Below are 25,659 nucleotides of genomic sequence, written 5' to 3' on the forward strand. Positions count from 1 at the left end.
ATGGACAGAGGAGCCTGGTGGGCTACAGTCCACCGAGTTGCAAAAGAGTTAGACACAGCTGAGTGACTGAGTAAAGAATTGTTTTAGCTTTCTCCTGTAGCCTCATGTTTTAGAAAACGAGAGAATTTTAGTGCAACATCATGGAAAGGCAATGATGTTAATACCAATAATGAATGTTTACTGAGTACTTAAGTATATACCAGGAGAAGGAAATGGCAACCCACTCCAGTACTCTTGCCTGGAGAATCTCATGGATGGAGGAACCTGGTGGGCTACAGTCCATGGGGTCGCAAAGATTCGGACACGACTGAGCGACTTCACTTCACTAAGTATATACCAGGCACTGGGTTAATTGTTTTCTATGGATCAATTCGTTAATAAGCCCCAGGAGATGTTAATGTATTATGTGTAAGAATAAAGGTGGGGGAAAAAAAAAAAATTCTGGTGAAAAAAACCTGTTCCACCAGATAACAAATGCTCAATAACCAAAAGAACATACTACTGGCTAAAAACAACAACAAAAACCACACAACATAGCCCAGAAACAGATAAAAGAATTTAATCCTATTCTTTGTTACATTACTGCTTTCTATGTGAAATAAGAGATCTCATTTTGATCTCATCTCATCAAAAAATCAGCTAAAATTGCTGATCTTTTAGCCTGCTACCAAGTTACTGATTGCTTAAAAAAATTTGGATTTTATTAGGGCAATGAAAGAGACCACTAATCTATAACTGCTCTTATCTCCTAATGTTAGAGCTTAGGTTTGCATTAATAAAATCTCTTCAGCTTTATAAGAATTAATGTCTGTTTTTTATAAGACGTAGAATTATATGATCCAATAGTAAGAAACAAGCATATCATAAAAGTGGCATCACAAATTAGAAAGAAGAATAAATTTCCTGGTGGGGTGGGGGGTGAGTGGAGGCAATCCATTTAGCACACCTTACACTTTACTCTAGATAATAAATTCTAGATTGACTAGAATAAAATATAGGTGGAATTGTTTTCTTGGTAAGAACTGACTACATGAAAATGAGAACATCTGAGTATACAAACTTCTGAAAAAAATGTGACTCCACTAATACAACATATTAAAACAAATGGTTATTTTTTTGCGTATTAGATGGCTAAGATTAGAAAAACTGTAATTAATGGATGGCAAAAGTTGTGACAAGATGAGACACTGCTAGTGTATTATAAACTGGAGAACACCATGATGGAACAGCACTTCAAAGTTTAGACTAATGACATGGAGGAAAGGGTACAACTTATAGTAACTGACAAGAGCCAACCACAAAACAGTAAATCAAAATTTTAAGCACTAACTATAGATAGATGCCTTATTCATACTATCAAACTTATTTCTTTCCAAAACACTGATATATGACATCTGGTATACAGTACTGGGCATCTCAGGTGGCTCAGGCTCAGTGATAAAGGATCCACCTGCCAATGCAGGAGATGTGGACTCAATCCCTGGGTTGGGAAAACCCCCTGGAGGAGGCAATGGCAACCCACTCCAGAATTCTTGCCTGGGAAATCCCAAGGACAGGGGAGACTGGTGGGCTACAGTCCACTGAGTTGACTGAACATGCACACATGCATACAGTATTAACACAGAGAAAAACACATTAAAAGACAACACACCAAAAAGAACAACTGATTACTTAAGGGGGTGGAAATCCAATGGAGTTTAAATTTTCATGTAGAAAATTAAGTTTATGAGCCTGTATTTTAATTTCAAAAGAATGTGAGCACTACTTTTAAAAGTAACTGACTTTAGTTGATTTCATATATATTTCATAAATCACTGTTATATACCTAAAAATAATAGTTTTACATCAATTCATCTCAATACTGGAAAAATGTATTAAAAAAACTGACTTAACAGCATTCATTGGGTTAAAAATAGACCTAACAATATGTTAACCAAAAACTCTTAGCACAACTAGTAATAAGATCTTTGGAAGGGGGAAAAGAGTCCATAGTCAAAATTACAAGATTATAAAAAACTGCCATGGATTATCCAAAGTAAGTTATAATTCACAGCATAAACCACCCTCATGTCGTTTAGAAAACAAAAGGAATTGCTTCTTAATATCTTTACTTATATATCAGTAAAATTAAGCTCAACTTCTTCAGAACTTCACTACCTGATGGCATAAGTATGCAATCTAAAAATACGAAAATGAGGCATCACTGTTAACAAGACAGCACTGCTAAGAAATACTTACTTGGGAAGATGCCTTATGAGTACATCTTTGCATATTGGCTGCTCAGCCAAAGTGAGCCAAAATTCGCAGGCTTCTAAAGCCACATTTTCATCTTGATCTTGGGTCCTCTGTAGCATGTACTGTAAACAAAAGAGCCTTAGTATTAATAGATTTAAAGCACACAATTAAACCTAATCCAATTTCAGCAAGTTAAGAGTCCTTTGCTATGGGCCTTACCCTTTACAGTAGTTCTCAATTTAGTGTTTGGATTTTTTTTTAAAAAAGCCTCCTAATCAATTCTAAAAAGCAGCCAAACTTAAGAACTACTGTTTTAGAATGTTGCCTAATATAAAGTGTCCAATTCATGTCTGTCTGCTTCTCAAAATAAACTCCACTAAACTTTTCATAAAATGGATAATCTTTTAATAATATAACTACCCAAGCTGTCTCTTATAATTACAACTATACCTTGAACCAACCAAGGGTAGGGGTGCCAACCCTTCAAGCAGTCAAATAATCCACATACATAGCCAATCTTCCACATATACAGTTCCTCATCTGCAGTTTCAGCCAATCTTGGGTTATGTAGTACTGTAGTACATATTTAGTATAAAAAAAAAATCTGTCTACGAATGGACCCTTGTAGTTAAAACCTGTGTTGTTCAAGGGTCACCTATATATATATATTAATATTTCCAATATTTAAGAAGATATATACATATTATACAAGATTTTTTTTGAAGAAAGTAGACACATTTGTCAACTGCGATTTTCAGTTGCCAACAAAATAGGTTTATCATGTCCTTTGAACATACCAAGCCAAATTCACTTAGTTGAAAGAACATCTATCTGATCTCCAAATCTATCCAAACCTACCCTCCTTTAAAAAAACATCCCCAAACCAGGAAATCCCCTGGAGACCCAGTGGCTATGATGCAGTGCTCTCTCTGCTGGGGCCTTGGGTTTGAACTAAGATCCTGCAAGCCGTGCAGCTCGGCAAACCCCACCCCTCCACAAAAACCTTATACGTAAAAACAAAAGAATCAAAGGCATGAATTCACAATGTACCAGGGGCTGAAACTGGGGTCAAGTGATGAATTCCTCAATGAAACATCTCATATTACAAAATACAGCCACACAACCACTCTGATAGGTCACCCCCTCCCATGTCCTACTACAATGCTGAGCGCTGCTGAAGAAAGAATTGCAGCCGCACAAATTAGGTTCCCCAGGTATGACATGACAAATGATAAAACATTTTTCTTGATTTTCTGGTTAACTCCAAACTCTTAACGAAATTTTCAACCAACGCCACCTGATTCTTCTAAACACTTCAGAGAGAACAGATTTATCAGCAAAAATGTCATTTATTCCCATTTTGCTGCTACATATCCTTATCAGTACATCTATTTTTCCTAATGTTTTAGAAAAGGAATTGCTGAAAAGCATGAATGCTATCCTTTCTCTAACAGGGACTCTGAGAGAGAGGGAGAGGGTGGGAAGATTTGGGAGAATGGCATTGAAACATGTAAAATATCATGTATGAAACGAGTTGCCAGTCCAGGTTCAATGCACGATACTGGATGCTTGGGGCTGGTGCACTGGGACGACCCAGAGGGATGGAATGGGGAGGGAGGAGGGAGGAGGGTTCAGGATGGGGAACACATGTATACCTGTGGCGGATTCACTTTGATATTTGGCAAAACTAATACAATTATGTAAAGTTTAAAAAATAAAATTAAATTTAAAAAAAAAAAAAAAAAAAAAGAAATGCCATCCTTCAAGTACAACTATGTCCAGTAATATGAAAATTAGGCATGACTCTTTTAGCAATAATGAGTATTACCCAATAAATTACACTGTTCTAATAATAAGTTGCTATTATATATTCCTTACTTTAATAACGGCTGATCATGGAACAAAAGACTGGTTCCAAATAGGAAAAGGAGTACGTCAAGGCTGTATATTGTCACCCTGCTTATTTAACTTCTATGCAGAGTACATTATGAGAAATGCTGGACTGGAAGAAGCACAAGCTGGAATCAAGATTGCCGGGAGAAATATCAATAACCTCAGATATGCAGATGACACCACCCTTATGGCAGAAAGTGAAAGGGAACTAAAAAGCCTCTTGATGAAGGTGAAAGTGGAGAGTGAAAAAGTTGGCTTAAAGCTCAACATTCAGAAAACGAAGATCATGGCATCTGGTCCCATCGCTTCATGGGAAATAGATGGGGAAACAGTGGAAACAGTGGCAGACTTTATTTTTCTGGGCTCCAAAATCACTGCAGATGGTGACTGCAGCCATGAAATTAAAAGACGCTTACTCCTTGGAAGGAAAGTTATGACCAACCTAGATAGCATATTCAAAAGCAGAGACATTACTTTGCCAATAAAGGTCCGGCTAGTCAAGGCTATGGTTTTTCCTGTGGTCATGTATGGATGTGAAAGTTGGACTGTGAAGAAGGCTGAGTGCCGAAGAACTGATGCTTTTGAACTGTGGTGTTGGAGAAGACTCTTGAGAGTCCCTTGGACGGCAAGGAGATCCAACCAGTCCATTCTGAAGGAGATCAGCCCTGGGATTTCTTTGGAAGGAATGATGCTAAAGCTGAAACTCCAGTACTTTGGCCACCTCATGCGAAGAGTTGACATTGGAAAAGACTCCGATGCTGGGAGGGATTGGGGGCAAGAGGAGAAGGGGACGATAGAGGATGAGATGGCTGGATGGCATCACTGACTCGATGGATGTGAGTCTGAGTGAACTCCGGGAGTTGGTGATGGACAGGGAGGCCTGGAGTGCTGCGATTCATGGGGTTGCAAAGAGTCAGACATGACTGAGCGACTGATCTGATCTGATCAGTGATCAATGTACTTACATAAAATTATTTTCATCACATAAAAACTGAAAGAGAATCTTTTAAAATCTAAATGGTCTACTAAAACTCACTATAAAGGTTATATATTTTCAACTTAGAAATCTCACTGTTAACATAAATCAAAAGTTGATCAGATCAACTTAGCAGTTATGTGTAGAAAACAAATTTTTATCTACTACAATTTTATTGGCCTAAGTCGTATCTAGTAAATACAAATCATCTACATATTTCCTAGTTACACTAGTTAAAAGCTGTCTACTCCTCTAAATTACTTTCCTCTCTATAACATCTTAAATCTCATGAAAGAAAAATCACCATAATGATAATTTATAATTTTAAGGCAATCATAATTAATTTTTATAGCCCAAATGTGACAAATAAGAAAACAGTGATTTTACACTGTATGTTTTGTGCCCAAGAATTTCCTTGAGGGGAAGAGGAGGAGAAAGTTTTTAAATTGCTTGTATTACCTCAACTATATTATGCATGTGAGGAAGCAGGCGATCCATCCGAACTTCAAGCAACATCACAAGTGCCCGGCACACATTTTTCCGTACCTCTGGTTCTTCATCACCAGCCAAGGCGAAGAGATTCTATCGCACAAGAAAAATTTTCTTCTAGTTAAATATTCCAACATACTAGAAAGGTTTATACATAATATTCTCTTCAAGGTGGTAATATTTAAAGAAACTCTAAGATATAGCACAAATAAAGGCTTATGAATTAATTGGCCCACAGTATTAGATTATAAAGACAAACACAGGAAGCTAACTGCCAAAAATTATGATTTCAGTAAATGATCTATAGCCATTCTTTTAAACAAGAGTATGAGCGGCTGTGTTCTGAAGTAATTTTTAGTTTGCGAGAATAAAACCATGTCATTAGGACGAGGAGCATTCATCCAGCTCACCCAGAAATAAAGATAATTATTAAAATACAATCTGATTTACCCTTCAAAATTACTCTCAATAGAGTATTCCTACCAACACTGATTCTTAACAGGCGCATGTTCTATAAAAGCATCAACAATTGGGACATATATACTGAGAGTTTCTAACAACCTAACCCTCAACTGTTGTTCACTAAGTCAAACTATTAAAAAATAATAAAGGTAGCAATCAATCTGATGCTGTTCTCAAGTTTCTCTAAAAGTGAAAAAAAAAAAAAAAAATCTGAATGGTTCTCAACTCCAAGATGTTGTTACTCAATTTTATAGACCGAGAGAGAAATGCAGGTTAGACATCATGTAACTTGCAAGCAAGTGGGGGACCTGAATTTCATTTTCACAAAAGTATGGGTAAGTCCACGCTCAGTTAACTATACCAACAAGCATTCACTAGAAGTTGTCTCTTGAAGAGGTTCAAGTGGAGATTCAAGAAGAGAAAACAGTAAGCCTTCCCTATCTCACTCCCGAGGTTTTACTTTACACACAAACACACACACACACAAATTGAAAGCAGCAAAAAAAAGAGCTAAAATAATATAAGTAAAATCCAATGTGTCCCACTATCTCTTCCCAGGACCACAGAAACGTCTCCAAATATATGAATCTGAAATCTAATTACAAAGAAAGGGTAAGACAATAAAATAATTTAAATATCAAATGTGACAGTATGTTGCATTTTGAGAACTTTAATTTCTCCAAATCCTGCCTCTATTTCTGAGGCTTTCAAAACTCTGTAGTTGCACTTTTAATTTTACATAGTCGGAAATAGTACTGTTTTTCCAGCAGGTGCTGCTTATATACAATCGTTCATTAAATTTGATGCTGTCTTACACATGAATACCCAGCTTTATCAAGGTATGTTATAGCCATGTATTAGTGATCAATACACTTATCATCAATCAACCCTGAGTATTCATTGGAAGGACTAATGCTGAAGCTCCAATACTTTGGCTACCTGATGTGAAAAAACTCGCTGGAAAAACCCTGATGCTGGGAAAGACTGAGGGCATGAGAAGCAGGGGTGACAGAGAATTAAGATGGTTGGATGGCATCACTGACTCAACGAACGTGAGTTTGAACAAACTGCAGGAGACAGTGAAGGACAGAAGCCCTGGTGTGCTACGGCCCGTGCACACCAGAGCTGGACACAGTTTGGCGGCTGACCCCTCGTCATCAGTGCCACCCGACTCAGAGGCACGGCTTCAGCCCCGGATAAGAACACTGGCAACCGAAGCAAAGGACGGAGAACCAGGTGAGCTTTACTGTATTATCAAGCAGCAAAGAAGTGTTAATATGGTATTTAATACTAATGGAAAATAATTTTAAATGTCAGGAAATGTTTTTTTCCACTTGCTAAGTACGGTCCTGTGGAGTTTTTATTTTCAGAAAATTTTATTCTAAATTACATCTCTGTATAAGATGCTGGTGTGTCCATCATTGTTCTCTTTAATGAGCTATGAAAGAACACTACTGAGTGGAAATACTATTGTAATTACAACAAGAACTACTACTGCTTCTAAAAATAATAGCAGTAGCTAGCATGTGGAGTGCTTACTTTCCATCAGGCACTATTCCATTTTTAGCAAATACCTTTATAACAATCCAACAAAGTAGGTCTATTATTAGCTTTATTAAAAACTGAAAATACCAGTTAAATGAGGTGCCCAAGGTTAACAGCTACTAAGCTGTGGAGCTGGGATATGAACCCAGGCAGTCTTACTCTCCAGACTCTAATACTAACTTGTATTACAAGTAGTCCACTACCCTCTACCCTGAACCAGACTGAAACACCTTGAAGCATAAAATTTCTTTATGTACTATTAGCACAAGCACAGTAGGTACTCAGGAAAATGCATTTAAGATGCCCAGTTTTGTTTCAGTTTTCAAATGGCTCGAGGACTCTAATGGCTACTACTTGTAGTTGATTGGTTCAGTTCAGTTCAGTCACTCAGTCGTTTAAGAAAGAAGTTTGTCAATTTAAGTGATAAGCAAAAAAAGACAATTTCTCCTCAGCTCTTTCTGGTAATTTCCCAACAGGAATACCAGCAGTATGGTCTCTGGAGGATCTTTTGGTTTTTTTTTTTTTTTTTAAAGAACAGCTAAAAAGGAATAGACTATTTAATTAAATTTCATATGATGAAAATAAAAGTGAAATACTTAAGGAACTTTAATAACCCTTTCAAAATTGCTGTTACTGAGCAGAAGTTCTGAAAAGAAACTCTACTGCTTAGAGCTGAATGGCCAAAAAACTACATCTGTCGTCTTTCTGCTTTTATTAAAAAAAGTAACTTCAGAAATACTCACTAAGATGCGTCAATTTTTCTCCCAAACCTCTCATTTTCCATTGAAAACCAATGGAAAAAATAAAGTACTATCCTTCCAGTCTAAAGTCTGAAGTCCAGACTTCAGATTCTTTATCAAAGTAAGTTCATTCAACCTCTTCATGTTCCTATCACAAATGAGCTTGGAGGCTTAATTTCCATATGCAATTTGAATAGCAGATTGAAGCAAAAATTTTTATAATCAAGGTATCAAACAAACATATATCACAATGTTTATACAAGTAAAAAACTCAGTATGAGAAGAAAAGTAGTTTTTTTTTCCAGTTAATGAGAATTATAAAGTTTAACTGTATCCAATTTTAATAGTATCACAAGCAATTTAAATATTGCCAGTTCATAATTACAACTTATTACATTTATAAAATAAAACTATATGCATTTAACATTTTCCAACCTTCTCAAAAGTAAGGTGGTGGGGGGGGGGGGGGATCTTACCTCAATAAAGGAATCAATGTGCAACATCAGAGCTTGAGTTCTACTGATGATAAACTGATTGACACATGCAACAGCATGAGACCTAGAAACAAAATTTAAAATATGTTCATTGAAGTTTTTTTTTCCATTTACAGAAGACTGGCAAGAAATTAAATATTCCTCCATAAAAATATTATGGTGTATGTATAGCCATATGCACACACACACCATTAAGAAGACTGAGTCAAAATTCTCTATGTATTAACATAGCCTTCACATTCTTTCTGTGTCAAGTGAAAAACGCAGGTTGTGGAATAATAATTTTAAGAAAGTGTAAAAGTGTCTGAAAGGACATGTTCACTCTCAAGAGTGGGATGCTGGGTGGGAACATAATGAGAATTATTTTAGATTAAAAAAACAATGGGTATGCATTCCTTTCGAAAGGGCTTCCCAGGTGGCTCAGTGGTAAAGAATCCACCTGCAATGCAGGAGACATAGGTTTGATCCCTGGGTTGGGAAGATCCCCTGGAGGAGGGCATGGCAACCCACTCCAGTATTCTTGCCTGGAGAATCCCATGGACAGAGGAGCCTGGTGGGCTACAGTCCTTGGGGTCGCAAAGAGGTGGACGTGACTTAGTGACTGAGCACACATGCAATCACAAAAGTACTAGGTAATGCAAAGTAAGGGAGTGGTCAGGTTTGTATCAGAGTTTATAAGTGAATTTAATACTGGCTATATAGATACCTTATTTTTGGACTACTGTGCTTGAAGAACTGTAAAAATTTGGGAATCATGATGTTGAGAGGACGATCTAAAACATCACTATCTAAAATTTCAGCAGAATCTTCACAAATTTTCTGAAGGGCGCCAAATGCTCCCTGTAAAAGACATTTCAATTATTAGAATTAAAAATGAAGCCATTTAAAAAGCAAATTGAGGAATATTAACTAATTTGTATGGATTAATGTTCTCAGCCCACATAAAATCTGCATCATGAAATCCATATATTTAATCATCAATTTTAAGAAAAATTATACCACTGATTTAAAACCATAATTTAAACATAATGGCACATTTTAATTTTAGCATTAAATGACTCAGAATTAGAATTCTGGTTGGCAGGAATTGTAAGTAATGTCATCTAATTAAAAAACAACTTTTGAAGTATTCTTGTCAATTTTTAAATCAACACTAATTTTTCTCTTATTAAATATTGATTTGTTAAAACAATGTAAACTCTACTTTTATGTATAAGTCTATTTAACCACTGTATCACTTCTTTTTGAAATACCAAAAGAAACCTTTATTACCATAATTATTTACATATAAATCATTCACTGATAAAAATTGTATTCAACTGGCAATTTTCCTACAACCATTTTACAACCAAGCGGCTTATCTGGAGAGCTCCTGCATGGAACATCTAGCCTGTTAGTTACCTCAACCACCTGTTTACTGTTTATAATCTTATCAGCAGCACCTTGGCGCTCATTCGCTACAGTAAACTCAATACTGTATGACAGCAGCTCCACGATTTCATGATTATCAGCTTAAACTTTTTATTCTTGCAAAGTGCTTGCTTAAGATTTTGGTCTTTATGTTGTTGTCTTTATACCAAAGCACTATTTAAATTTTCATCAACTGTTACCCTACAACTAAGTATTATTTTTATTTTCCTATAATCTTAGTGTATTTCCAAGGCATTACTAGAAAACATATATGTGAGAATGCAAGCTTTTTTCCTTCTCTTTTAAGGAGGGAGAAGAGTGACTTTTTAAGACTCCTTTTTGCTAGCTTCTCCTCTCCCTGGTCCTCTCTTCCCCAAGTCAACCTGGCAATAAATGGTAAGTCAAAAAGACCACTTGATTCCTTTACATTAGGTTATTTTTATACCCGCCCTGCCTCCAAGCCTTGCTCTTTTTTGAGGAGATTAAGTCACTGCCTCAAGAGGCAAAACATCTAAAATGATTTCCATTTAAGACATCGTTTTCACCTGCTAATGAAAGAGATGGGTAAGATCCTCATTAGGTGAGAAATTACAGGAAAACAAATCCATACAGACTCCCTCTTATCTCCCCAAATTGCTACTGACCTGATCAGTGACAAACAACAAGAGACTATAATTTATAATTAAAACAATACTAGATATACCTCAGACGTATCATACAAGAGGCACCAATCAACTTAGAGACACTGAAAATGTACCCATGGTCTGGTAATTCAGTACATTTAATTAAGTCCACCTTTGAAAAATACTACAACCGATTAAGCTTGACAATAGCTTTGCTGATGATACATATACACACCCAAGACTAGCTCTAAAATACAACAACAGAAGATTTTTCTCTGTAGGAAGTATAGTAAAGAGGTTTCATAACTTAACGGTCTTTATGGAAAACAGTAAGGTAAATGATCACTGACTTAAAACAAAAAGGTAACTTTAGGTCTCTAAGTTTTGATGTTTTTTGTTTCAGAGGAATTTTTTTCTCAAGATTACTAATACATAACATGACAAGACAAATTATGTATGAAGCAAAAATCCTTACCTCACAAGTGTTGTAATCTTCAGAATCCAACAGGCTGCAGAGTTTTGGTAAGAGGTCAGGCCAATTCTGCAATTCTCCCTTGGAGGCTATAGTTGTGATCAAAATACCTTGAAAGAAAACATGTCTGTTTAGGAAATGTGACTGCATTATGTTATATATTGCCTTGTGGGCAACCACAAGCCAATGCCAAGTGCTTACATCATGTGCTTGCAAGTGGGTTCACGCGCACACACACACACGCACACACACATTTAAATGTTCCAAATCATGGTAAGACTTGCAAATCATGTCAATCGTAATATTTATCAAGGATCCCTGCATCATCACAGCGTATCTGTGGAAAATCCCAGTAGAAATCAGAGCTGTTTCTTATCTTGTTTTCCAACAATTCACCCTCTTTTTATTTTTAACAAGTATCTGTACAAAAGACAACTTGCTCTTCTCCAATAATGCCAAGAATACTTTTACTAATTAAAATTACTATTTTATAAAAAATACATACAAAAGAGCAGAAAGAAAATACACCAAAATGTTACTAGCGACACTTACTACTGGGTGATGAATATGACTATTAGATTCAAATAAAAACACATCAAAGAACTAAGAACAGCTCTCCACACAGAGTTGGACACGACTGAAGCGACTTAGCAGCAGCAGCACCGACTTAACCTAGTATCAAAGCTGTGACCCATGGTAGAGAAAGTCGATGAGCCATCGGTCAAGAACATTTCTACATGCCCACTCTTTTGGCAACAATCCTTCTCCTGGAGACAGGCCATACACCCCTACAACAGTTCCCATTTATGGGGATCAAGGATGAATCACTGGCAAGGTGATCGTGGATTGTGGAGGCTTGACTGACATAGGCTTACTGATCATGTCACTTTGACTGACTGGATTATTTCAACTGTGTTGTGTAACTTAGCTCTTAGTTAAGGATTATGCAAATACAGAAATATGTAACAAAAAACTTTTGTGTCATTGTTTTTCTCTGCCTTCGAAAATTTAATAGTAGTTAACATAATGTAATATGCTTAGTGATTATAGATCTTTCAGCACCATAACTGAAGAGTATAAACTGACAGTAGGCAAATTATATGTACTTCAAATTATTAATCTGCAAAAGAAAATTTTTAGAAGAGAAAAAGTTCTCTCTTCATAGTTATTTTGAGAATTCAGTGATATGTACACAAAATGCAGAGCATATAATAATAATTATTACTGAACAACAAATTTTACTGTTTGTGTGCATAAATTCTCTTTGAGTTTTCCATTGTTAGTTTTGAGAAGGTTGCTCCCAATGGTAAAGAGCTAAAAAATGTAAAGAGTAAAGTTGTTGGCCAGGATTTACTCTCCACTGAAAAAACTGAACTGTATGGTGAGGATCATTGTATTGATAGCATTTTAAAGATAAGTTACTTTCTGGTAAGATCAAAAAGCAGCAAGACTAATAGTAAATCTGTTCTTTCTTGCCATGTATTCTTTCCCAAAGTCAAAATATAAAGAGTTGGGGGAACAAGAAAGTTCTGGATCTACCTAAAGGAAACCAAGCCATGTTTTAAAACAGCAATAATAAAAATTAAACACAAGATAAAATTTGGTACTAACAGTCTGCTGACACTCACAACTTCTAAGACAGTATTAAAGAATGTCTGCAGACTGACAAATTCAAATTAATCTGGCCCCATATAATTGCATCCACTCACAAAAAAAATTCTAATGCTACCATAGTTACAAAAAGTGAAAAACTGTAATTTTCAGTGGATTTACCAAAGATGGGCGTGAAAACTGAGTACTCAGCAATACCCATTACAAACCAACCATACATTCTTTAACAACAGAAACAATTCTACGTCCATCTAATGGATTACTACACAGTCACTGAAATGTGGTCCTTCCAAATACACTTCCTTGGCAAGATTTCCAAAATGCATTGTTAAGATGAAAAAAAGAAATAAGACTGGTATACACTTACCATCTTTTTTTTTTTAAACCAGTGTTAAGAGTCTGGTAGAAAATCAGGCATACATGAGGGTCCATAAGAATAACCTAGGGAGGGAGACCCTTTTCTCAAATTATAAATGCCCTCTATATAGCCTATTTAAAATGAGTGTTAATAATGGCAATGTTTAGTATTTGGAGGGAAGTTACAAAGAGCTTCTGTTTTGTAAGGAAGAGATAAATCAGGTACTTTTCAAACCCACCAGGAGACAAAATAGATAAAAGCAGAGAACTTTTAATGAAAATGACTGATTCATTATGGAAGTTCTTAACTGAATCCCATTTAACCAACCTGATTAACAGAAGCTTTCCAGGTCCCTGTGAAATATGGCTGTGGAAACCCCATGGCATATGAAATCTACCCACTGGTGGGCTGTTCTATAGTACATGTCTATTTCTGCTTCTACCAGAGGATGTGTGTGCTTACCAAGAGTCAGTTGTGTTGGTTCCCAAAACTACTTATTTCAGTTACTGTAATTAAGCATCTAATAGTATTTCGTAAAGTGATAGAAATTTGTTCTTCCACTGAAAACAAGTTGAAATACTCTAAAAAGACTCAAAAATTGATGTTAATTAGGTATATACAAGGCAAATACTAAAAACAAGGGGGTATATAGTAAAAACCTAAAGTCCTACACATAAATTGTCTTACAAAGAAGTTTCTCTTTATATGTAAAAGAAAGTGAAACTGGAAATTATACCCCATGTATGACACAAGAAAGACAGTTAAAGAACTCAAAGAAAAAACAGGAGTCCTACACTAGGATCACTTTTTAACAGCCCATTTTAACCAACTTTGATAAAGCAACTACTAGTGAACCTGGTCTCATAGGATCCAGAGAACTTTTCCTGTAATCATTAACATTATGTCAAAAGAAGCAATGAAAAATTTTCCCCATCACAATTCAACATGAACCGGATGACAAAATTCCTATGGAAATCATCAGTCATGTCAGAAACCAACCCAGTCACAAACAAGATAAGCAAAATTGTAACATTACTTACCTACAGTAGCTCTAATCAGAGGAGAAGAGTCACCAATATTGTTTAAACATTCACTCTTAATAAAGTCTGTTACACCATTTGGGAAGTTCTGAAAGTGTGCTTTCACATTATTCTTCAAAATGAGACCACTCAATGATCTTGTGGGTTCATCTGTAATAAAATAACACTACTACTGAGTTTTAAAGTAGTTTTCATTTCAAAATATATCAAGAATGTAACTTTTAAAATATATTAAAAAATTGATTGTAATATTTCATTAATCTGCTATAACCAGGGGGGAAAATACTATAAATGATTACAAAGGATTAGCTCCATGATTTACAGTTCAGGGTTTCTCAACCTTGGCATTATTGACATTCTGGGCCAGGTAATTCTTTCTTTAGGAGTGCTGTCCTATGCACTGTAATATGTTTAGCAGTATCACTGACCATAGGTGCCAGTATTACCTCTGCAAATTGTGACAACCAAAAATGTTTCCAGATAATGTCAAATGTCTGCTTAGGCACTGAGAAGGGGATGGGCGGGGGAAACACAACAAAACTGCACCTGGTTGAGAACCACTGATTTAATTTAAGTTTATATATGGCCAATGTACTCAAGCTTTATTGGAACCTGATGCAAACATCAAATTACAGATATGAAAGTATTAGTCACTAAAGATATCCTATTAAAAATTAAGTGGACAAAGAACATATGGGATCACCTTCACATACAAATAATTGCCGTTCATTTATATCATGTTTTTCACTTGCCTCTGAGCTAAAAAGAAAAGGGGGGAGAGGGTAAAACAATTTTTAAATTTCCAGAAGATTATATAAAAAAGAATCTATGTAAAAGAAGTTTAATCCGTAGATGATATTAACAAATTCTGAAGAACCAATTTAATATTAGTAGAATATAACTGATGCTTTAAGAATCTGTATTATCACCAACAAATTAGCAATAGTCAACATTTTCTCAATGCTCATTACATACCAAACACTGCTCAGTGCTTTCCAAGTAGTTTGCATTTAATCCTCACTACCTCATGAGACAAGAATTAATCTATCTCCACTGCACAAACAAGGAAACTGAGGACTTTGCCTAACTCACACAGAATAGACTATGAGTTGCGGAAGCCAAAGTATCAACCTGAGGAGTTTGTCTCCAGAGCCTCTACTTGATGATGGTATAGTATCACCCTCCTTAAAGGGCTGGAAGACGTGTAGAGCTGGTATTCGGAACACAGGATGCTATTTCGGCACTATTATTTTACGTACTTTATTCAAAATAAAATAACCCAACTTGTTCTCGTTAGTTCAGTATGTTCCCAAAGTCTGACTGGTATTGAACTCTTCAAGGGTACAGCATGGGGGACAGAAAGACTGTGTTTCTTTGCAAATGAACCATTAGAGCCACCACCACAACACAGCCTATGAGCCTTTCATGTCACCCTCTAAAAATTTATTCCTGGTTTCAATTACCACCGTTCCATCAGTAACTTAGAAACAAAAGCAATTCTAAATTCTCTTCAAAGTTTAAAACTTCCATAAAATAAAAGAATAGCCAGATATTTAACTTCCTCAAGCAATACATGTTTTTCTCTTGTTAGCCATCAATAATTCAATTGTATAATTTTATTTTAAATGACATGTGTATTTACTTACAACGAACACACTATACCATTTTTACAACTATGATTACAAGATGGAGAGTTTTAAAAAAATCATAAGGTGAAAGGAGTTAAAATTAACTATGCCCTCTTTCTTAAAGACTCCTTTACTAGGTCTCAATTCTCATCTGCAGAGTGAGGGAAGTAGATGAGCTGATATGAGGTCTCTCCATATCTAAAATTTTACTGCAGGAAAGGCAAAAAGGTTCCTAAATAAATAAGCATATTGATTTAAAGACTTTATTTATGCTCCTTCTCTAATATGGATGGTCACAATGCTAATTTTTTAAAACAGAAAACTAGATATAGCAACCTTCTGTCCCAAATAAATGAATAAACACAGGAAGAAATAGCAAATGTTAGTAAAACCTTTTCCAACATTTCATGGTTTTATAATTCATAGGTCTTCTGGGAGACAGTCACACACCAACCTCTCTTGCTACTTAAGTTTGTCATTTGTCTGCTTTTAAAAATACTTCTGATGTATCCTCATATTCCAAGAAAGTTTTAAGAAAGAGTATAACATTATAAAAATCTTAACATTCGGAATTTAAGATGAGGACAGGACAGAGAATAGATGGCTTGGTGAAAATAAAATTTTCAAGTAAAAGAGTTATGTTTAGAAAAATTCATTTACTAAATATAAAGTTCTTAAAGCATTATCTGATTACAACTTCTATGTGGGAAAAAGAAAATTTCTATATTAAGAAATAACACATCACATTAATATGCATTTATCAAACTAGGAATATTAACTGCTGAATTTAAAGATATGCCAAAGGACTTTAGTTTTTTGCAATTTAAGTTTTGAAATTTCTAAAGTTTCCCTTACATGCTTCAATCACAAATTAAAATTCCTAAAATTAACTAGAAAATTTTAAAATAATTCAAAATAAATCACTATACACTGGCATAAAACATTAAAATCTGAGTAAATACAAGATTAGTGAGATTTTAAGGTCATTAACCCGCTCGCTAGCGCTTAGAGTTGAAACCTTACATACGGTCTGGTAGTCTAACACAGGCATTTTGTAGATGAAAGAGAGATGAAATGAGTGTCAGAGTTTAAGACTTATTTCCCAACTCCAAGTGTAGTGCTTTTACTAACTACAGAAGCACTAATGAAGCACCGTGACTTCTCATTTAGAGGCCAGTCTCTCAAAAATTACCCGAGTGCATTCTGAGTGTCTGACAACATCCCAGGAAGGGAATACTCAACTCTGAGAACACCTCTCACTACAGTGTAAGCTCCATGAAGACAGAGATCCTTATTATTCTGTTCACTTTCACTGCTCTTGAGCCAGCAAACTGCCTGGCAAGGAGTGGTGCTCCATAAATATTCATGTAATAAATAAAATCAAGAGAGATACATTACATGTATAGGCAACAATCAAATGACTATGTCATTTAAAAATCAAGTTAGTTTTCAAGCTTTGTTATAAAAGTAATTTAAAATGGTTGTAGAATAGTTAATGAAAAGGTTTCATGTATACTGTTAGAAGGTTTAAAAAAGTTATGAGTCTATGAATAGAATGATTCTACTTTTTGTTAACAATTAAAATAGTACATGGCCATATAACTGAAGTACAGAATTAAGGGATTAACAATTACCTGGTGATGGTATTATACATGACTTCGTTTTGGTTAAATCAACTTTCAATCATACAAATATGATCACACATATAGTAAGTTTTTAGTAAATCCTACATTCGATTTGTGTATAAAAGAAATCAATCTCTCTAGCAAAATGCTTTCTCATTTGCGAAGAATGAATTTATTACAAAAACACCCAACTAACAACTGACTGCTCATCAAGCATCCAAATACTTTAGTAACATTTTCATTCCACATCTTTAAAGCAAGTGATTCCTACAAAATGAAATCCTTTAAAATGAGTAATTCTTCATATATTTTAGTACATCTTAAAGACTTATTAAAAAAAAAATGTAAAAAACTTTTAAGTAGCTTTCAACACAAACCCTACTTACCTTCAGATTTTAATTTTGTAAGAACAAAAATCAGGTAGTTGTTAAAGTCTGGATATTGATTGAGTTGTTCCAGTTTCTAGAACAAACAGTAGTTAAGGAAACTTATAAGGAAGGAATTCAGTATTTTTAATCTAAAATCAAGACTCTCTTTTGTGATTTTTAGGCCTGTATTTTTTTTTTCAGTAAGAATAAAGTTATCTTATTAAAACCATCAATACACTATTCCAAGAACACATCAGTGGCTGTGTTAAACCTCTTATGAGCTTTATGGTTAAAATATTAAACTATTTTACATCAATTATTTTCAAGACAAGTAAGTCAACTTCCACCTTCAGTACAGGCGCACACTGTATGAAAAGAAATTTCAAAACAATTTCTTTGACCTATATGAACTTAAAACAAAACAAAAAACAAACCTTAATCAGAAAGGTATTAATGTATAAAATAATGACAAAAATGAAAAGCATTCCAAATGAACAAAAACAAGTCTTTCAGAGATCACTTACAGAAATTAACCTTATAAAAATCGCCTTTTAACTTAAACACTTTTATTAGAATCGTTTTTCTTCAGAATTCAAGAAATTTAGATAAAATGCTATTTATGTACAAGTCTACATATCAAATCTTATTATATAAAGTCACTGTTATGAAATTACTGCACTGCAATAGTTCTACAATTATCCCCTCTCCCCTACTCCCCCACCAGGATCTGCCATTACTAGTGATACACACGTGCAGGTTTCCATCCTGTGGCAGGCAACAATGACATACTGCTCTGCTATGTCTTTCTTCATGCCCTTTTAAACCCTAATATGCTTTTTAATAACACCTCTAATTGGGTTTTATTAGAATTTTCTCAGTAGACCTAGATCTTTAAATTAAATCCACTATACAAACTCCAGGCACACCATATCAGCTATTTATCACACACTAGAATATTCTCAGTGTTCAGTGGCCAGAACATAAATTTTTTTTTTTCTTAAAAGACTTTTATTTTTAAGTAATTTTATTTTTATTATTTTTTTAAATTTTATTTTTAAACTTTACAAATTGTATTAGTTTTGCCAAATATCAAAATGAATCTGCCACAGGTATACATGTGTTCCCCATCCTGAACCCTCCTCCCTCCCCATACCATCCCTCTGGGTCATCCCAGTGCACTAGCCCCAAGCATCCAGTATCGTGCATCGAACCTGGACTGGCAACTTGTTTCATACATGATATTATACATGTTTCAATGCCATTCTCCCAAATCTTCCCACCCTCTCCCTCTGCAACAGAGTCCATAAGACTGTTCTATACATCAGTGTCTCTTTTGCTGTCTGGTACACAGGGTTATTGTTACTATCTTTCTAAATTCCATATATATGCGTTAGTATACTATATTGGTGTTTTTCTTTCTTCACTCTGTATAATAGGCTCCAGTTTCATCCACCTCATTAGAACTCAGAATATAAATTAACTATCAACATACACTTCTCTAGAAGCTGTACTTTGACCAAAAAACCCTAGTGATTTCTTTTTTTAGTGAACAGCCAAGATTAACAGTATGCTGATATGCTAATAACTTTTCATAAATACTTCCTAATAAGGTTTACTTCCTAGGAACTTAAGCAATCTATCCATATTATTATAACGGACTTTCTACAAGTGCTCAAGTCTATACAAAAACAGTAATTACATTCTTTGCTAAGGAAACAAAGAACAAGGTCATCATTAGGCAATTTGAAAATATAGAGCAGTGTGTATTTTTAAAATACTATTAACCTTTATCTACTGAAATTTAAATTGTTCCTTATGCAGACAGTACACTATGCTCCAGGCACACAGAATGAACTGTAAATTCGATTCTTAGCCCAGGCACAGTACTGAGCATACAAAGAGTACTTAATAAATAACGCACTAAAACAAGAAATTATGATATACAATGCTACAGAATAAATTACAATGTGGTTTGGAACTTGGCTAACTTAACTGTCATACTAACACCTATAATTCATCAAAAATCAACTTCTATCATTTCTAAAGCTATGATAATACAAATTAAGACTGAGCAACAGCAATGTTCCAAATACAAGCTCCAATACACCCCAAACCAACTACTATTCCCTCAGTACTATCTAGCAAAATGGCTTAAGAAAAACAAACACCAAACCAAGCAGACCTAAATCATTAACACCTCCATTTTAAAATAATCAGTATTAATTAATCAAAAGGCTAGATACTCGCCTATTCGAGGTTTTAAATTACAGCAATGCAGTACTTTGAGAAACTTTATTTACCAGAGCTTCTCAAGTAATTCGATTTAACCCCGTTTATAGTATTTTAAACTTAAGTAAGTCCAAACTACACCAAAAGAGCTTACCAAATTCCGTACTAACCAATTTTTCCTCTTTATTAACAATAAAAATTGAGGCATTTTTGAACACAGGCTGAAGTTTTTAAACAATTAACTTCATCTTAAAATAAAAGCTATTTTATGATCGGGTGAATTTGTTTCCTTTATTAGATGCAGGAAGAGCTCTCCATTTGACCGCAGTTTAGGGCACTGCAGAGCGCACACACAGCAGAGGTTCTGGTTCTTCTGTTAAGCCTTTCTGCCAGTAAAGCCTTAGCAACAGGACCGCTACACCAGCAAACTCGGTCAAGACTTGGGTAACTGAGCAGACCGTCTCGAGCCAAAGATTTCTCACTTGGGAGGCAGGGAGCTCGCAACAGGTGTTAGCCTGAGCAGCCCCGAAGTGAGTCCTGGGAGCCCTCATTCCTAGGTCTCCGGCTCTTCAGGACCAGGGCCTGGAAGAAATTCCGGGCCCCACACCCAGGGAGTTCAAACCCCGCGCCGGCTCCACCCCACTCAGGCCGGCGAGCGCGGCCGCGCACGCAGCCCGCCCGCCCGCCCGGCCCCTCGCTTCGCCCGCCGCCCCCTCCGCGCCCGGCGCATTGTGTGGGCCGAATCGCCGGGGGTCAGCGCCGGCACCCAGCCACTCCGCCTTCCCGAGCGGCCCGCTGCGAGGACGTGGCGCCCTGCCGGCGCACATGTCGCGATCGCGGGCGGCGGCCGGGCGCCCCCGGCCCCTTGTGGCCGGAAGCCGCCGGGCAAGGCGGCGGCCCGGGCTCGGGGCACGAGGGCCGCGTGCGCGAGGCGCCGGGCAGGGGCGGCGGCGGCAGGCGGGCCTTGCTCGCGGGCGGGCGCGCGGAGGGCGGAGGGATCCGGGAGCGGGGAGGGGGAGGGGCAGAGGGAGCCTCCCGGCCGGCGAGAGCGGGCCCGGCGCGGCAGAGCGGCGCGGGCGGTGGCGAGGCCTCGCAAAGGATACTTGTTGCACGGTTCTCTGGATGGTGGTGTCGGGGGACTGGGACTCCTTCAGCAGCTGCAGGATTTGCTGAAGCCCTTGCTCGTCAGGTTTCCACTCATACTCCATCTTGGTTTGCTGCAAATAAAGCCAGACACAGGAAGAGACGGAGCAAATGTTACTCCCCGTGCACAGGCCCGAGGGCTTCCCGCGCCGAGCAACCCCCGTTCCTCCCCGCCACAACGACCCTTGCGCTCCCCGGACGCCTCACACCTGCCTGGGGCGCCCCGAAGGAAGTCTCGGACGGTGAAACCCGGGGGAACTGATCCTAGCAGCTCGGCCGCCAACGTCTGCTGCTGCCGCCGCGGCCGCTGAGCGCAAGGAGCCGACCAGACTGAGTCACCGCGAATTTGCAATCTGGCCCCTAGATCCGCTCACGGGAGCCCCCTGGGTCCTAGTGCCACTCAGTTTTCTCCAACCTAACCCAACTCTAGTTCCACCCAGATTATTACTGATTTAAGGGCTAATCTAAAAAAAGCAAACCCCCTGCGAGACACCTGGAGATCTGATTTGGGATTTTAATCATTTTAAATTAACATGGTTAATAATTAAGAATGACTGTTAATAGGGAAAAAAGCCTGCTAATTCCCCTGACGGCTCAACAATGCTTAGAATAACAAATGTTTATATTTAAATTTGATATATAAAGTACTAAATACTAAAATTTAGTCTAAAATATTAAAAATGGATTGCATCACAACTCACACTTGAATAAACACTACATGTTGCATTTTCATTTGCAAAACGACTGAAAAAAATGCATTCTTTCATAAACTTCAACTTTTGAACTCTTTAAGTTAAACTCCACCTGAAATAACCACATTCACAACTAATGACTTAGGGCTGAAGAAAAAACAAGAAAAAGAATGTAACTTTACAACTGGATAGTGTTTAATTCTATTAATGTGTTTTCACATACATTTTCTTATTTTATTATCACTCTGGCCGGAGGGGATATTATTTGCCTTCTGAGTGGTAACTGTAGAGCAAAAAGATCACAGGAAATGACAATAGTTAATTAGTTAAAACTGGGAGGAGTACAGGTTTCTTAAACTACTATGAGCTGCATCTACTATAATCAATGGAAACTATCCTATCAATGACAGTTTGTCTTTGAATGCTTAAACAAAACTTAAGTATCCAGCATGAATTATTTGTAATTCAGCATGAATTTGCTGAAGGAGAGGCTTTTTCATAACGACCTACTATTATACTTGATAGTTTGAAATCTGAAATTAGTCCCTTCCTAGTAGGAGTCTCTTCCTAGCTGGGGTTAAAAAAAAATTACCTGACCTTACAGTTCGTTTAAAAAAAAAAAACACTAACAACAGTTAGTATTTTCTTTCTTATATTTGTTAAAAAAAAAATCCGTTCCCTCTCTCCTTCACTTTTATTTTCTGCTTAATATCCTGTAATCTGGTTTTCTTTACCAAATTCTACCAACTTCCTCAATGACCCAACCCCCTAATCCCCAAACAAAAAAAATGGTATCTTGACATAATATCTATTAATAATATTGTCATGTTTTTATTGGAGTCTTCATTCTGTGTGTTTATATATTTTATAATGATGAGACTGTTGTTTCTGGGCCAATTCCATATATCATTAAATATTTAAAGTATTTTTAAAAACAAAGTATTCCATTGTATTTCTGTGCCATAATTTTAAGAAACGTTTAATTGATATGTACAATAACCTGTACAAATCATAAGCATACAAACTTATGGATATTTATAAAGTGAATACACCTGGTGTAACCAACATCTGCATCAAGATAAAGATCACTACTAGTACCAAGGTTTCTCTTGTACCATTCTCCGTCAGCCACTCACACTGTGATCCCTATTATAATTTCTATCGTTAAAAACAACTCCCCCTTCCCTCCTGGCTTTTTTACTTCAGAAATTTAAAAAACAATTACAAAAACAATATTACAACACATCAAACATGGTTGTACAAAAAGTTAATTTAAATCCATCACTAAACTTACACCCTAACAGAATCAGTTTTACTAGTCTGAAACGAATCCATCTACATCTTTCTCTATTTGTAAACATATATATAGTTCTGGTTTGTATTTTAGGATCATGCCACATACTGTATTATTAAATAACTCTACAACTTTTAAACACACAACATTGAATGGCCATTATTCAAGGCCACTACATATAGATTTAACTTTTCATTTTTTAATAGATGCACACTGGGGGAGAGTTCTGACAAAACATGGTCCACTGGAGAAGGGAATGGCAAACCACTCCAGTATTCTTGCTTTAAGAACTCTATGAACAGTATGAAAAGGCAAAAAAGATATGACACCAGATAAGTCCCCCAGGCCAGTACGTGGTCCAATATGCTACTGGGAAAGAGTGAAGAAATAGCTTCAGAAAGAATGAAGAGGCTGGGCCAAAGTGGAAACGATGCTTAGTTGTAGATGTGTCTGGTGGTGAGGGATTTCCCTGGTAGCTCAGACGGTAAAGCGTCTGCCTGCAATGCAGGAGACCTGGGTTTGATACCTGGGTCAGGAAGATCCCCTGGAGAAGGAAATGGCAACCCACTCCAGTATTCTTGCCTGGAGAATTCCATGGACAGAGGAGCCTGGTAGGCTACAGTCTATGGGATCGAAAAGAGTTGGACACGACTGAGCGACTTCACTTCACTTCACTCACTTCTGGTGGTGAAAGTAAAGTCTGATTAAAGTCTGACGCTGTAAAGAATAATATTGCTTAGGAACCTGGAATGTTGGGTCCATGTATCAAGGTAAATTGGATGTGGTCAAGCAGGAGATGGCAAGAGTGAACATCAACATTTTACAAATCAGTGAACTAAAATGGACCAGAATGGGTGAATTTAATTCAGATGACCATTATATCTACTACTGTGGGCAAGAATCCCTTAGAAGAAATGGTGTAGCCCTAATAGTCAACAAAGGAGTATGAAATGCAGTACTTGGGTGCAATCTCAAAAATGACAGAATGATCTGTTTCCAAGGCAAACCATTCAATATCACAGAAATTCAAGTCCATGTCCCAACCACTAATGCTGAAGAAGATGAAGTTGAATGGTTCTATGAAGACCTACTGGAGAAGGCAATGGCATCCCACTCCAGTACTCTTGCCTGGAAAATCCCATGGACGGAGGAGCCTGGTAGGGTGCAGTCCACGGGGTCGCTAGGAGTCAGACACGACAGAGCGACTTCACTTTCACTTTTCACTTTCATGTATTGGAGAAGGAAATGGCAACCCACTCCAGTGTTCTTGCCTGGAGAATCCCAGGGACGGGGGAGCCTGGTGGGCTGCCGTCTCTGGGTTCGCACAGAGTCAGATACGACTGAAGTGACTTAGCAGCAGCAGCAGCAGCAGCAGCATGAGGATCTACAAGACCTAGAACTAACACCAAAAAAGAGGTCCTTTTCATTATAGGGGATTGGAGTGCAAAAGTAGAAGTCAAGAGATACCTGGAGAAACAGGCAAATATGGCCTTGGAGTACAATATGAAGCAAGGCAAAGGCTAACAGAGTTTTGCCAAGAGGACACACTTGGTCATTGTAAACACCCTTTTCCAACAACATGAGACAACACTACACGTGGACATCACCAGATGGTCAATACTGAAATCAGACTGATTATATTCTTTGCAGCTGAAGATGGAGAAACTCCATACAGTCAGCAAAAACAAGACCAGGAGCTGACTGTGGCTCAGATTATGAGCTCCTTATTGCAAAATTCAGGCTTAAACTGAAGAAAGTAGGGGAAACCATGAGGCTATTCAGGTATGACCTAAACATATCCCTTATGAGAATACAGTGGAGGTGATGAATAGATTCAAGGGATGAGATCTGGTAGACAGAGTGTCTGAAGAACTATGAATGCAGGTTCCTAACACTGTACAGGAGGTGGTGGTCAAAACCATCCCAAAGAAAGAGAAATGCAAGAAGACAAAGTGGTTGTCTGAGGAAGCCTTACAAATAGTTGAAAAAAGAAGACAAGAGGAAAGCAAAAGAGAAAGGGAAAGGCATACCCAACTGAATGCAGAGTTCCAGAGAATGGCAAGGAGAGATAAGAAAGCCTTCTTAAGTAAACAATGCAAAATAGAGGAAAACAACAGAATGGGGAAGACAGAGATCTTTTCAAGAAACTTGGGAGATACCAAGGGAATATTTCATGCAAAGATGGACGTAATAAAGGAAAGAAACAGAAGAACCTAACAGAAGCAGAAGAGATTAAGAAAAGGTGGGCAAGAATACACAAAAGAACTATATAAAAATACACAAAAGAACTATATCCATGGTTATATTGATAACCATGTGGTGTAGTCACTCA

The 25,659-nt window shown here is 37.0% G+C and overlaps 1 protein-coding gene across 3 annotated transcripts in view; it reads right to left on the bottom strand.

Annotated features, from left to right (window-relative positions):
• TNPO1 (transportin 1) overlaps nt 1-25,659 on the bottom strand; it is a 95,035-nt gene that overhangs the window by 32,232 nt on the left and 37,144 nt on the right. Inside the window, exons 1-9 of one of the 3 annotated variants that reach the window (XM_006062109.4) lie at nt 21,555-21,857; nt 21,302-21,415; nt 17,988-18,063; nt 14,349-14,498; nt 11,343-11,449; nt 9,541-9,674; nt 8,817-8,898; nt 5,564-5,686; nt 2,239-2,357 (exon numbers count right to left, since the gene is read on the bottom strand). In XM_006062109.4, coding sequence (XP_006062171.1) covers nt 2,239-2,357; nt 5,564-5,686; nt 8,817-8,898; nt 9,541-9,674; nt 11,343-11,449; nt 14,349-14,498; nt 17,988-18,063; nt 21,302-21,406 — 896 coding nt within the window. In that variant the 5' untranslated portion in view covers nt 21,407-21,415; nt 21,555-21,857. Of the gene's footprint in view, nt 1-2,238; nt 2,358-5,563; nt 5,687-8,816; nt 8,899-9,540; nt 9,675-11,342; nt 11,450-14,348; nt 14,499-17,987; nt 18,064-21,301; nt 21,416-21,550; nt 21,858-25,659 lie in introns of those variants that run through there. The other 2 variants (XM_006062108.4, XM_006062107.4) reach the window with 2 other exon arrangements.

The sequence above is a fragment of the Bubalus bubalis genome, chromosome 19 (genome assembly GCF_019923935.1).
Source record: "Bubalus bubalis isolate 160015118507 breed Murrah chromosome 19, NDDB_SH_1, whole genome shotgun sequence".
Lineage (NCBI taxonomy): Eukaryota > Metazoa > Chordata > Mammalia > Artiodactyla > Bovidae > Bubalus > Bubalus bubalis.